Source organism: Pelecanus crispus, chromosome 13 (genome assembly GCF_030463565.1).
Source record: "Pelecanus crispus isolate bPelCri1 chromosome 13, bPelCri1.pri, whole genome shotgun sequence".
Classification (NCBI taxonomy): Eukaryota; Metazoa; Chordata; class Aves; order Pelecaniformes; family Pelecanidae; genus Pelecanus; species Pelecanus crispus.
The window spans coordinates 25,322,300-25,337,463 of record NC_134655.1 but is presented as its reverse complement, the minus strand read 5'-3'; the positions used below and the strand labels follow the sequence as shown (position 1 = coordinate 25,337,463).

At 41.7% G+C, this 15,164-nt stretch overlaps 1 protein-coding gene across 1 annotated transcript in view; it reads right to left on the bottom strand.

Moving 5' to 3' along the window:
- The window catches only part of LAS1L (LAS1 like ribosome biogenesis factor), a 34,397-nt gene that overhangs the window by 17,367 nt on the left and 1,866 nt on the right, over positions 1-15,164 (bottom strand). The window contains 5 exon segments of the mRNA XM_075720805.1: positions 757-842; positions 8,048-8,157; positions 11,329-11,375; positions 13,274-13,465; positions 14,496-14,577. Coding sequence (XP_075576920.1) covers positions 757-842; positions 8,048-8,157; positions 11,329-11,375; positions 13,274-13,465; positions 14,496-14,577 — 517 coding nt within the window.

Genomic DNA, 15,164 nt, shown 5'->3' with positions numbered 1-15,164 from the left:
CAACAGCTCAATGAAAGCAAAAAATACAATGCCTGATCTAATTACATGGTAAACCACAGGAAAATCTACCTGTTTTGCTAATCCCTTTCCAGTTTCAGCTTATTTCACACATAATGAAGAGCTATTCTGTCTAAAAATATACTGCAAAGAGAAGGCACATTGAGCAAAGCAACACAGAATCAAAAAGCTCCTAATTTTTTACTACTGTAATACAGTCACAGGAATTTGAGGATCTTTCCTGGAAAGTTCTTTGGCTGGTGTTTCCAAGAGGTCCCAGAGAAACAGACAAATTACTAATTTTCATTGTCTCTAGGTACCTAATTCTCTTGCAGAAAATCCATGCAACTCCACATGTATGGGTAGCAGCATGGAACTAACATGCAACTGGTGAATGAGGCTCAAAAAAACCCATTTAGATTTTCTACAAATCTTCGATGTAGAAAAGAAACTAGTGAGAGTTCATTAAATCAGTAACTATTGCAGATAAGGACAGAGATGCAAGCTTCAAAAGATGTTTTGGCCACACAGCATTCAGTGCTGAAGAGCTGTCCTTCCATGGTAAGGGATTTATGCAAAAGCAATAGCTAAGCATGGCCATAAAGGGGTCTGGAGAACAGGTCAAAAGATGCTTAAGGACCCAGATATACGAAAAATACGCAAAGAATTACAGATTTCAATATAATGAGAAAAAAATAACAGACTTGGATATAACACTAGCTATGCACTTCTTTCTTACGTGGTGTAAAACCCACTAACCTTCATATTTGATATTTAGCATCTTCAGACAATCCATCTTTGGGATGAGAAAGCCATCACCGAGAAGAGCTTCAGCCACTGTCTCCCTAGAGCAATCAGAGAGTCTTATTAATGCCATTTCTTTACATATCAAAACACCACTTGCACCAGTTCTGAAACAAGTTTGAGAGCCAAATACCTGGAACTATGAGGTTCCAAATATCTTGGTATTTCAAAACCACAGGCACGTTTGTCATAAACATTTCAAGAGCACAGGAACATTTATCATACTGAAATACCTATGGTTTGCAGTACAATCCAAGTCTTCTGCCAGCAGGCCAGCCAAGATTTGAGGACCTCTGACCCACAGAGCTAGGTTAAATATCAGAGGAAAAGCCAACCCTGCTGACCTGCTGGCAAAGCACACCTTAAGGTGCAGTTCACACAGCTGTTTGGCAGGTAAGTTGCAGTAGGGTCACAACTGCTCTTCCCTACAGCACCTACAGCTCTTTTTTGGATGTCTCCTGCCCTTATAGCTACCCTGCAAACTTCGGTTAGTCTGATAGCACTGAATGGCCCAGCTCAAGGACTACTTCATCTCCTATTAGGCTGGCTTAATGGAAGTGGAAGACTGAGGGGACCCACATAGGTAGACTGAACTGACACTTGAAAGTAAAATACAGCAAAAGGGACAGAAGTAAAATTCCCACAACGACCCCAATATCCAGCCATGGGATTCTCTTGACTTCTTCTGTTCACACTTCTATCCATGAGCTTCTCTATCTGTGCAAAGACACAACACTAAAATAAACACTTCTCAAAAAAAAAAAAAAAAAAAAAAAATCAAGGTGGCTATTTTCAAACACTGAATAAATTCCACAGAAACAACTGCTTTTGCTGTCAGACTCATTGGATTTGGAACGGTAGTACCCATGTCAAACATGGCATATTTTGATACAGAATGGATGAGAAAATTTGTCTTCTCCAATAAGGGTGACTTCCAAATCTAAACATCCAGGTGTGACTTCGATCCAATACAGGATTTTTATAAATACAAACAGCAGCTGAAGATCTCAGAGCGCAGAAACAACACACACAAACACCAGACCACTTTGTCGTAAGTAGGTGGTGTGGTGGGAGATCAGAAGGCAAGTGGTAGAATGTAACTTGTTTCTGAAAACAAAATCCAGCTTCAATCCTTCTCTTCTCTGGAAACTGTTCCAGCGTAATTACCATTACTCCTACATGCAATGACTGATCATCACCAACTATTAAGGACGTCTCCATGCAGATGGCAGCTTCAGTAGAGAACCTTTTAGGCAGAAGAACATCTGACTAAGTAAGAAAGGTCCACTGGGCCAGTTCTCTGAAGCAGACAGCAGAGGATCCTTTGCAGCTCACTCATTTTGCTTCAGGTCTAAAGGAATCTTCTGCCCTCTGCACAGTCCAAATTACAGTGTATGTCAATAGGGGAAATGGAAGGCTTTACTCAGAATTACATAGGCATTCTAAATTAAAAAAGCACTTGACGTACTCAAGAGAACTCATAAACTCTGTTACCCCCGAGTCCATAACCCAAGTTTCCAAACCTAACGAAGTCACAACCCTGTCAATGCATTCTGTGCCAGCCTCCCTCTCATGTGGTCTATTTTCCATGAGTGAATAATAAAAAAAAATTTCTCTTTTAAATGAAAGCAAGAAGCTGAGTCCTTAAATTAAACATCTTCAGAAATACATAGGAGACTGCAAGAACAACCCTGTCTTCAGCTGAGCAGGAAAGTACCACGAGTCAGTCCTTCAGAAAACTAGTCTCATAGAGGCCATGGGGGAAGCACTAGCCCAGCTGCATTTGTGATACACGACAGAGACTCCATGTGACTGAAAGAGCGAACAGTTGCAGCATTTCAGGACAGATAGGAAGCAAAGCAGAAGCAATTACCACCATGGTATTCAAAAACAACTTCCAGGAACCTCTGTGTTCACTTATGTAAATATATACGCACAAACATATGTTCAAAGCTTGTGGAATTTCTTTTTTTTTTTTTTAAAGTAAAAAAGTGACTTGATTATAAGCACTTGCACACTCGTTGCTGCTTTGGTAGCATACTACTATTCATCTTCTCAAACAAATGTCATGGTAGAGAATGGACTGGTAGCAAGGGCTACAGAAGATAGAGCCTTTATTCAGTTTCTGAAGTAGGAGAATCCGTGACCATTCACACAAGAACTTTTAATGGAGAATTCCCTCTAAAGAAAGATAAACCTGCACTGATGAGAAACCCCATGCCATATCACTATATTTATGTTGCTATACAAAAGACCAATGGAAACCAGAGTGTGATAGGGTCTCATTTTCAATACAAGTTAACATGCAATTATTAATAAACAGAAATAGAAGGTACATATATGAATCTTTTCTGGGAACTGTTTTTAATCATTTCGGGCTCTCAAAGAAAATGTGTAGGTGTTCTAAAAAGCTGAATATAGGCACAGCCTTCCATTAACTATAAATAAAACAGCCTGTGTTCTTTAAAAGTTGCATCTGGATGCTGGAATAAAAATAGCATGAGATGAAGTAGACACTCAAGGATGAAATATGGGAGCAAGTGCCAAATCCTAGAGTTTGCTCTATCATTCTGAAGCGTCCAACCCACCTCCGTCTCCCCCTCCACAAGAAAAATGTACTCGTGATTTGCCTGACTGTTCATCATACTCAGCCAGCTCAACTTGGTTCTTACTAGGATTTAGCATTTGTCCATAAAGACACTCGTTTTATGTAAGCTAGCGCAGCATTTGTTCAGATGCAATGTGGCCTTTGCCCTATTGTTATTCTGAAATGAGCAACACAGCAGAAGTCTTCCAACAGAGCAGAGCTTCAGTAGGAAATGCAGATTAATTGAAAAATCATTTTCTCTCTCAAGCAAAACTGTATTATTCAAGCAACTTTCTAATGTTAAACAACATAAAGGCCTGGAATAGGATTCTTTATTAAGCCACCTGCATGTGGCAAAACAAATAACTGTATGATATCAAGATTCTCTCTCAAAGGTCCAGACAGAACAGGGCAAGTTGGTTTCTGAGACAAGGACCTGGCTGCGTGAAACAAACTCCAAAACTTCCCGAACAAGTCATCACGGTTCTGTCAGCAGGCTGCCAAGATGACAGCAAGAGACAAGTGATGAGTGGGATTTTCTTGCTTTTCCCCTCCCTCCAGCTCAACTTTGACACACAGTCAGGCGTTTTTAAAAGCGTAGTGAAGGTTAGCAATCTCACTGCAGTACTAGTTCCAGCCTTTGCTATAATATATACATATCCTTGTATATATTATATACAAGAAAAAAAAACCCCAAAACTGTATGCTTGTAGGTTTGTCTGTTTGTTTTAAATAGCTGGTCTGCAGAAAGGACACTCCAGCAAGGTTCAACATGTGAATTTGTATTATTTTTAAGTCTTAAATTGATTTTGAAGTAAATAATTTTCACCCTGCAGGATTAAAATGGGGAAAGTAGGCTTAAACAAAGCTTAAATAAGGGGAAGCATGGCAGCATCTGGCCTATATTACTTGAATGAAAAATGGACATTGAGAATGGATGAGGTAGCTCTTTGGTATGACAACAGTTAGTGGAAAATGACTGTACCTCAATACCCTGCTAAAATCTGGTTCCAGTGACCGCTGCTTCACATTGAAACTTGTTTTCAACTGTTCCTGTGGAGCTGAGCCTGTATTGTCACTCTGGTGAAACATTCCCATTACATCACTATTATTTCACGTACTTCACAGAGAGCACTGCAGAAGTGCAACAAAACCCGTGCAGAGCTACCACGTGATGCGTGACTGGATCTTGCCCAGGGGCCTGGAAACCACCACCGCCCCCAGCGGTACCCAGCACCAGAGCCATGCTCAGCACTGGGTTTCCAGTTGTGCTGGCTAGGATGAAGAAGGCAAAGGTTAAGGGTCACCTATTCGGTTTTGAGGAAAGCTGTCAATGAAGTCCCTTGTCCCACTTCTCTCTATTTCCTGATAAAGGAATGAGAAACTCACCAGGAGAAAAAATAAGCTGAGCGACCAGACTTCTACATTCTCCTATAACACATGCCCCCTCCCTGCTTGGGCTCTGCCAGCTCCCAAGAATAAGCACATGTGTGAATACAGTCGAACCACTCTGCACAAATCAAGGAAAATGCTTCGTTACAGCAGCTAGCCTATCTGACATCTGTTGTTGACAAGAGCAGAAAAATACAGGAAAGTACCAAAACTAGCAGTATGCAACCTGACACCCAGTTCCTGGGGATTTCTGGAGCTAACGCTGCTTGAAGAAGCAAAAGACGTGGAGAGCGAGCCTGTAAAGTAAAAGGAATAAGGGTTGGAAACTCACTGCCAAAGCTGTGCTGATCCAGAAACACGTATGTTTCCTTTCCACAAGTTTGGCCCAAAGTCTGGAATTGCGGAACCACTACTCACTGGAAATACACAGACACACACGTATATAAACAAAAACATTCTTGCTGAAACTTCTCTCTGAACAGTGAGCACACAAGGCAGTTAAATGCAACTGCAAAATGCAGTAGCGTCACTGCTGAAGGCTTTGGCTCTTTGCCAGTTTTGCAAGCCGTGAGTTGTACAAAGTCCCCCATCCCTGGCTGCACTAAATGGGGGATTTCCCCGCATATCAGAGCGGCTATTTTAATGAAGATGCCCGATCATTACGAGTCACCCAGGAAACCATGAAACAGCTAACAGAAACAAAACCCACAAGACAGAAAAAAACCCATTTTTATAGTCATGGAAACCAGCTTCCTCCTCTCTGTTTTCTTTGTCTTATTTGAAACCTGTGCTTAAGGGAACCATCAAAAAAGCCTTACTCAATGTAGCACAATGCAGTGAAGACCAAGTTCTTATGAAAGCATTACTGCCAGATTTGATTACTTAAGAAATTACAGATACCCTAGAGATACTACACCATCAGACTTTTTTGTTGGAACAAAGGGTGATGCTGGTTTTCACAGATTCTTGCCCCATCTTTGAAGTTTCTTTAGGCCACACCTAGCATCTGAGTTTTATACCCTTACCTATGTTACTGGGCTGGAATTCCAAACAAAGCTGTCAGAAAACTGCCAGTGAAAGCTGGAAATGAAATCAGGGTCCTGAGATGTGCCACCTAGTTCTAAGACTTTTGCAGATAGATGACAAACTTTTTAAACTGCTTTAATTTTGGAAGCAGCATCTCCTAAGCACACCAATTCCTTGATGCCCTGTAATCCATGCTATCACATACACCTGAAGAAGGAAGGATGTAAAAACAATTCTATCCTACTGTCACTTTACCTTCTAAAGAAATGACTGCAAAGCAGTGAAATTCCCAACACACTGTGCAGGAATTAAATGTTTCATTTATAAGCTACAGCTATCCTAAAATATGTCCACAAGGAGGTCTTTCTGAAATACAGGAAAAGTCTAACCCTTCCAATTTGACTTACCAACATATAAGGACACAAGCCTGCACATTGCAGTAACAACACTGAAGCATCTTAACTACTCATCCACAATAACAGCTTTTCAGAAGAAAAGATGCATGTGCAGGCACTTTTGTTTGGACTAACAGAACCTGTTTAACAGAACATGACAACCTCACAGATTCCTTCCAAGCTAGAGGTGGTGTTGGGGGCAGGATGGTTGCTTTTCAAGTCTTCTCTACATCTGCCAGACCAGAGTTTCCTGTAGAAATAGTAATGCAAAGACGACTGCCACATTCTGGTGACAGCACCCTGTTCAGAACAGCATTCCACTGAACCAAATTCAAGCAGCTTAAAGCTGCACTTGAATTCCAGCCTGTTAAACCATTGCAGAAGTGCCAGGCTGATGGCAGGAAAGCAAACTCTTGCTTACTCACCCACTGGCCAGATATACCACAAGCAGGCCTATGCAGGCTCCCCCCACTATGCTGCTTTCAGAGTATTTTGCTACTTGCTCAGAAGCACCCTTCGGAAGCAAGGGGAAAAACATAACCAAGCTTATCAGCAGAAAAGCTAGTTATGACAAGCTGCGATAACTGCTGATGCTGGACACAAGCACCACTCCGAGTCAGACTACTACCAGTATCTTGGAGTTGGGAAGTTCTCTGGAGACACTGTCCTCTGCAAAGCAGAAAACTGGCTATTGACCTTCAGGGGTTTGGGGTTTTGTTTGTTTGTTTTAAAGTTACTATTTCCAAAGAGAGACTAGAGATCCCCCTTTTTAGTGCACACTCCTGGGTTAACAGTGGCTCCATATTAGGATCATACGTTCTAAAACTCATCATGTGCCATGACCTTTACACTGAATGGAACTCCAAAGAGGCTTCCTTTCCCCACACACCCGCCCCTCCAGCCAGTACACAGCCAGGCACAGTAGTGAAGGTTTAATTGACAGCCCTGCCTCAGAATCCCACCCCACTCACTTGCTGTCCATTCTAACAGCTTAGGCACTGCTGAGATGGTGAATTCAGCCTAAAGAGTTGTTCTGAGAATTGCCCATGAAGTATCTATATAGTGTGATGTGCTTAAGGGAAAAACGTTAGCATGGTTTGGTTGTGCTAGCAGTAAAGAACAAGCATGGCAGAGCCCTGGAACTGGCTGGGTATTCCAAGTGTTTGTATTCTCAAATATGCCATCAATTCCAAGGGTTTCAAAAATGAAGCTCCCCTCTTCACCCCCCAGCACATAGTATTTCGCAGCTTGATGAGGACGACGACTTTGAAACAGTGGTGCCTCAAAGGCCGCAAATACAGTCAATAGCATCTAAATTCTAAGTTTGAGTATTCTGGGGGAAGATTTAATTTGATAGATGAAGTAAATTCTTGATTCTTTTGGAAATCCACACAATTGGGGTTGAATGTACTTTGTGCAGCTGCATGGGACAAATAGCATGAGCTGAGGCAACAGGTGGTTCATATAAAGATGATGACAAAGAACTGCTAGAACATGATTTAACACACTTTCAAGGGCTACAACAAGCATGTTTTGCAGAATCAGTGCTCAGCAAGTGAACCAAAAGCACTATATTTAACAAGGCTGTTGGGAGAGCTTTTGGAGACACTGAAGATGCTGACTTGCCTTGGGGCCAGCACAGCTAAATCAGGGACAACACCCTGGAGGCCATCTGGCACAGAAAACGTTACTCATTAACACAGATTAACAACTCAGTCTTCAAAGACGTTGAGGAAGTCAACCAATTGCTTTCTCCATGACCAGCTGAACAACGTGGTGAAAAGGCAGTGCAACAGGCCCAGCTCTGCACTGTACCTTTCTCCTGAGTTCCTTATCAGAGATGTACCTGTTCTCTTGCATCAGGTCTTTGATCTGAGCCAAAATCCAGTCCACTTCTGAAGAGGAATCGGACCACAGTTCTCGAGACTTCGAAAGAGACTGCACAGTCTGCATAACCTGAATGAAGGAAAAATGCAAGCATTAACAGAAAATACGCTCCAATGGTGAACAGAAAGGCATTGCTATGAGGAGAAGATGCACATACCATATGTACTTCATCGACAGCAGTTCAAAAAAACTCACAAAAGTTCCCCTTCCTAGGGGTATATTAAAAATTAATATAAACCACGTCATACTTAGAAAAGGCCTGAATGAAAAAGGCAGCAGCACCAAGGAGTCACAGTCCTGGCATCCTCATTCTGGTTCTAAACCTTGCTCTCCCTGACTTCAGCGCAAACCAGGACAGACTCTTTTTGAATCATTAACTCCACATGTGGAGTGGGGATGAGGCTGCCTACTCAGGACAAGGCTTTGCCAGTCATATTATGCATACAGTAGATCAAAATGTCAAATCAACACAGCCACCTAGGCAACCTGTAATCAGCTGAGAGCATCTGATGAGCAGGAGCAATACACGAAACAGACTACCAGCTTCTACAAGGAATGGAAGAGAGAATATTGGAGGTTAGTACTCCTCTGAAAGTTAGTGATTTCTTGGTTTGATATATACCTTATCTGAGTCTGTCCAGCAAGGTGAGACATGCCTTCTACTTATGCTCACAACCTACCGAAGTGCCAATTCTACCATCACCACCTTCTACAAAATATTGGCGTGAAGGATGTTGCATCACCAACAAGTATCTAGCAGATTCTTTTTGGAAGACAGTAACTACTGAAAGAAAAGAAAAAATTATCTTTCCTGCCAGGTAGGAATGTAATGTAAAATGAGACTTGAAAACCAAAGTATCATTTTCAGGACTGGGATTAGCTCTCTTAACTGATATATGCAAAGCTACCACTGCATGCAAAAGATACTTTAGATGGCAAATCAAGTATAGAGACATGACCTGAAGTGACTAAAGAACCCCTAGCCCACCCGTATGAACCATCAGACAACAAAGTACACAGCCCCCATGTCAGAGCTTATTTTGGCCTAGTTTACACTTTACAGATTTATATGAACTTTTATGTATAATAAGTAGTTACGAAAATAGCTAGAGAAGTATCTGGATCAGAGACTGTAGTTACACTGTTATAAAGATGACTTAGGTATAAGTGATTCTCCTTATATGAAAAAGATTAGAGACAGACTATACATTTATACAGGGAGACTAGCAAAGATACTGTGCCACTCTTGCTATGCCAATCCACTGCAAGTGTTTAAATATAAGCCTAAAAAAGCTTCAGGTAGTATTTATTTGATATTTGGAACAGTCAATTGCTGTCATGGTTAAGAAATTATTTGTATGCACAAGAACAAGCTCATGTCATTTTTTTCAATCCATTTCTAAATTTCAGAGACTTTATCAGCTACAATCAGTTTTAAATTACAGGTCTACTGTTGTACAGAACAGAGTTTCAGAGGCCAACAAAAGACCAATATGCTTGCATCCTTTCAAATTACCGGCAATAGTTATTAAAGCACAAAAGTAGTATTAAATTTTTTTTATTAAAGACAAACTTCAGTTAAGAACTTGCAGGTTATCAGCCATAAGGAGTAACACTCCTTGCCACTGACAGATCTTGGCAAGCCCTTTGCCCACCCTTACTCAGTGTATCTCAGAGTGGCAAAAATTATATGTTAAAAGAAGCTATATCCACAACACATGGATCTACAGAGCATTCATTTTTCCACAATTCAGCTGTATTTTGTCACAGCTGACAGACTTAAAAGTGCACCACTTGAAATCATTCACTAGAAAGGCAGCCTTACAGGGTGAGCAGAGAAATTCCAAAAGCACAGAATGCAGCATTCAATTAAACTGGGGCATAAAACATAAGAGTTTACTCTTCAGCTAGTATTTACACCATTTTGATGGGATAAGGACAGTTTCACATGAGCTTCAAAACAAAAGTTTTGAAATTACTCTTTAGCAATTGACTGACTACTGCTTTCCCCCATTCAACCCTGGCCAGTTTAAATTTCAAAGCTGCATTTTCCTATTCAGTTTGAAATACTTCCCTCTGTTCAGTTAATATGTTAAGAGGTCACTCACCACATATAATCAATTTGTCTCCTTTACGATGCAATGCAAAACTTACAAAATAAGCCAGTACCAACTATGGAAAGGGAAGCACGAACAAAGGAGAATCACATTATATGCTCCAAAACCAAGACAACGAAGGAAACTGGATGTTCATTTTCAATAAAATTCCTGACTCTAGTTCTCATTGCTTATTAAGTCTACACTTCACTGGAATGTTAGCACGCTTTCTCCCTTAGCTCCTAATGATATTAATCGAAATAAAGTGAGAACAGCTCCCCAATAAAAACAGTATGTTGGTGAGGTCAAAAGACATTTTACAGGGTCTGTAGCCCAGCTCTCAACACATCTTAAGAATTGTCCCATTATTAAGAAAGGGAAGCCGAGAAGAGAGACATTTCTGGGGCAAATTATTCACAAATCTGAACTGCAGCACCTCAGTCACTGGGCCACTGCAAAAATACACAATGGATGATAGAAAACATGGGCTAGTGACTTCTGAATGACAGGTCTCAATTTCCAGAGGCACTAGGATGAATGAAATCAAACTGAGCACTATCCACCTGGACAAGGAAGACTTGGGATCTCCAGCAAGTACACATCTCATTTATAAACACGAACAAAGCGCTCGCATTAGAAACCATCACAGCTCAATTTGTTTGTTCTCTGCAGTGAAGCTTTACTTTGGTAAGCCATGCATGACAACAGTAGCAGAGACGTCTGAACAAGGAACTAACCAAGCCTCCCTCTGCACACGCAGCAGTCACAGGTCCCCTGTGGGCTACGCACTAGATGGCAGTACTGCTTTAGGCGAGAGTACGCAACCTGGCAAGCGGTGGTGGTACTGTGGACACTGCCGTACTGCCACCTCTGCAGCACCGACACAAGTATCACTTCTGCATCACTGATGCTTCTGGCAGATTCTAGCTGTGGGAGGACGCTACAGGGAGAAAAGAGGGATCCCTGCAGTTATATGAAATCAGTTCCTGGCACAGCAACTTAGTTGTGCTACCACACAGGTATTTCAAAATAAGGCCTGGCCAAGAGCACCAGTTCTTCCATTTGGGCAAGAATGAGGAGAAGACTTATTGCCCCAAGTAGGAAATGAGAAGAACTAAAATGCTGATGATCAGACTGCACTTACCCGGAACTGCTCAGTCTTGTAGGCTATCAGCACATCTCTGACTTTTTCTAGAAATAAACATAAATATATAGTTTAAAGAGGGAATTTTGTATCTGGGCAAGCTGCTTAGTTCTGCTGAATATACACTCAAGGAAGACATGAGTCAACTGAAGTAACAAATTCTGATTTGGACAACACTCCGAGGACTCCTACAGCTCCCAGACTTTTCCAGCAACATAAATTTTATCATGTGGGGTTGAACCAGGAGTTCAGTATTTTATCACTAACAGGGGCCAAAGACAGCCAAGTTGGATAAATCCAGAGAGCTCAAAAAAACCCCAAAAAACAAAAAAAAAACCAAAAAAAACAAAAAAAACCAACAACCCTAAATAGATCAGTTTAGGAAAAAATTGTTCCCATAGGCAGTTGATGTTCTGACGCATATTTGTATTCCTTATACTTGCATTTTAAACCTATTGCAACAGCACTGTGGCTATTCACAAATCAACTGTATCCTTATTGGACTTTATTAAACTTTAATTTACCATCTACACGAAAGGTCTTTTTCTGTCTGTGGACCACTTTTACTGTACCTGCAATAGCACCATCTTTCAAAATACTTCACCATTCAGGTGCCATTGTCACCTGCTATCAGGATGCCCACCACCCAGTATCAGCTCGATAAAGCTTCAGATGCATTTGAACTGTAGGACTGATACACCGTTGCCTTTCTATTACACTGGACACATAAATCACAGAATCTACTGTACCATCCTGTGGTTCTCTCTTTCAGCAACTGGGCGTGGGGTGTTCTTTTTTTTTTTTTCTTTAGGGTAGCCATGGAGAAGGAATAGCACATGCTTGATTCTCATCCAATGAAGTCAGACAGAAGCCCAGACATACATGCTGACAAGAAAAGTGGTAAGTGCTGCTGCGTTCCAAAGTTTAGTACTGCCTCTAGGTTTGGACTGTTCCAATAAATTCTGTATTAAACTCAAAATGCTCAACAAATTAGCTAATATTTTCTGGAATCTAGAAAAGACTTGCAACAAATCCATAAATCCTAAAGCCGGAAAGATCATTATAGTCACCTCGTGTGACCTTCCAGGGAGCAATAAGAGTCACTTCAGCATTTCTGCACGCTCTCTGGACCTTAAATTGGACTGCTGTAATCTATTGGGTGAGTTACTCCCCATAAGCATGCCATGTTTCATCAGAAAAAAATTATGACTGACTGGTTTTACTCTTTGAGGTACTGTTTGATACCTCACATGCCTCAAACTCACAGACCAGCCACCTAATCTGAACTCCTGCTTCCTCCAGTAAGTCATTCAAACTAGAAATCCACCTTGAGAAAAGCTCCTTATTTTGGGTTCAAAGACTTCTGGTGATGGAAAAGCAACCACTGGAAGAGTTTACTAAAGTTTTCCCACTGTTTTGCACTTTATATCTTAGATTATGTCCAGGTTGAGTTACTTAAGATTTTTTTTTTTTTTTAATACTATTGGCAGCTAGTGATTTTTATGTCCACACGCAAAGTATTTTGAAACTGGCTGAACTGCCTTTATCCTGCTCTTGCTCAAGTCATGAATCTACAGAGTTTTGAGGGCTATAAAAGGACCATAGCATCTTTGTCAGCAGTGGCCTCAATACCAAAAATGTGGCTGTCAAGACACTACTAATAATTTTTACAAGGCTTGGTCCTAAACCATCCCAGTATAACTGTTGCTCCTGATTAGGATACTGCATATTCAATAGAAGTAAAAAATTTTATGCTATGAATTCAATGAGCTAATCCCAAAAAAGTTGGTCACCCCAAGAATCCACCAAGGTCCAAAGAGAAATCCCAAAACCTGAGCTGAAGGTATATCTTTATGCACCGTCAGGGCTAGAAGATGACACTTTTAAACTGCTTTCTCTAGCATGGGACATACCTAACCCTTGAATCTGCCATAGGGACACCTACCATGGAATTCCTTGTGTTTCTGACAGGCCTCATGCTGTGGGGTTTGAATCTCCCATGCATCATTGTCCAACTCTGCATTTGCTTCCACCTCTTCCTGCTCCTCTTCCTCATCCTCACTTTCTTCACACAAGTTATTGCCTAGCTGACGGCTCCAATACGTCTTTCATAGCCAGTCCAGCACAACATCACAACCTAAGGGAGAATAGAAAACATTCTCTTCTCGGTGAGGTTTTATTTGTTACTGGAAAAAAAAAAAAAAAAGGTGGCACACTGCTAACTTGCATTGTGAAAAGAAATGCTGTTAACAAGTTATGAACCCTGAAATCACATACAACTCCATTAATGAAAAGGTGAACAAGTTTTAAAAAAAAACAACAAAAACACCCCACAACAAAACCCCTCTCATAACCCAGTATCACAGGCCTGGTAACACCCACTCACTGTCTTTTTGGCAACAAAAAAGATTGGACACTGCTACAGTGCTGCACCTCGCTCAAGCTGTGCCAAATATAAGCAGAAACGAAGTCCAGCAGTGGTATTTTGATGAGAAAATGACTCAATTCTTTAGTATCACCATGATCGACATAGTGTCTATAACAATAACAAATTTTTGTGCAGAGACTACACTAGGCATACACAGATAAACCAGAAAGAAAACCCCTTTTCTCCCATCACCATTTCGCTACCCAACTCAATTTAAGGACCCTGCTGAAGGTTATTTAACTGGCTCCTCAGTGCGCAACCCAAAATTCCCACGAATCCCTTCAAATGCCGTGAACTGGTCATTCACTCAGGCTCGCAGTACCTACTGCATTTCTCCATAAATGGGATTTTTTAAGAGTCTCAGGTATCTCTAAACCATCAGGAAAAGCATTTACCTCTTTCCCTGAGGTGAAATTCATGTGCTGTAAGGAAGCAAGAGGGCCGAACTATTGTTTTCAGTATTTTTTTCAGGGGAAGGAGAAAGTATCTGAACACCTGCCCCGTGACGCACCACAGCCCGGAGCCACGGAACACAGCTCGGCTACCCCCACAGGGCAGTGGCAAACCCTCCCGGTGTCTCACAACACAACTCTCCCTGCCAGGACGAGCCCGTTGCCTGCCCTGCAGTGCCCCAAAATGGAGGGAGGGGTGCTCCTCTCAGGGCCTGCGGCACTGGCATCGCCGCCTCGAGCGCATCTCGGGCCGTGCCCTCCCAATGCTGCCTGCCAGCAGCACTCACCCTTGCGGCACAGGGCCAGCCGTGGCAGCTTCCCGTGGGTCAGCTCGTGACGGAGATCCACAACCCAGATGGGGATATCCACCTGGAAGAACAGCCACGGGCGTTACCCCACAGTTCCTACTGCATCACACCACAACTGTATGCAGCCCTGCAAGGCTGCAGAGAACCTCTGCCTGGGTGGGAACAGCCTCTTCCAGGCCATTCCCGCACCCCAGTCCCCCAGCTTCCCACTTCAAGGAGATCCCCTCATCTCTGATCCCGCTCCTCCTGTGGCCTGGGATCCATACAAACTTGGGAGTTTACAGTTTAAGCTCTTCAACGTTACTTGCAACAACAGAGGTCTTTTTAGACAGAGGTGCTATGTACAATTTAATGAGATACTAAGAAGCAGTTAAATTATATTTAAACTGATGAAACATTCTGGATGACAGTTCATATAATCAAATATGCAAATCATATCATATATAATACTCAAATCATACACACTCTAAGTTGCATGCAATTTTTTTCAACTTTCCTAAGGACAACTAACTTTAACTATGAAAGACCTCTATTTTTAAGCTTGATGAGTTTTAAAATATGAGAAGCAGCACCATTCTTAAAAACCCACAAAAAAAAAAAAAAATTAATCATTCTCACATAGGGGCCCCAGACAAGGCTGCATATATA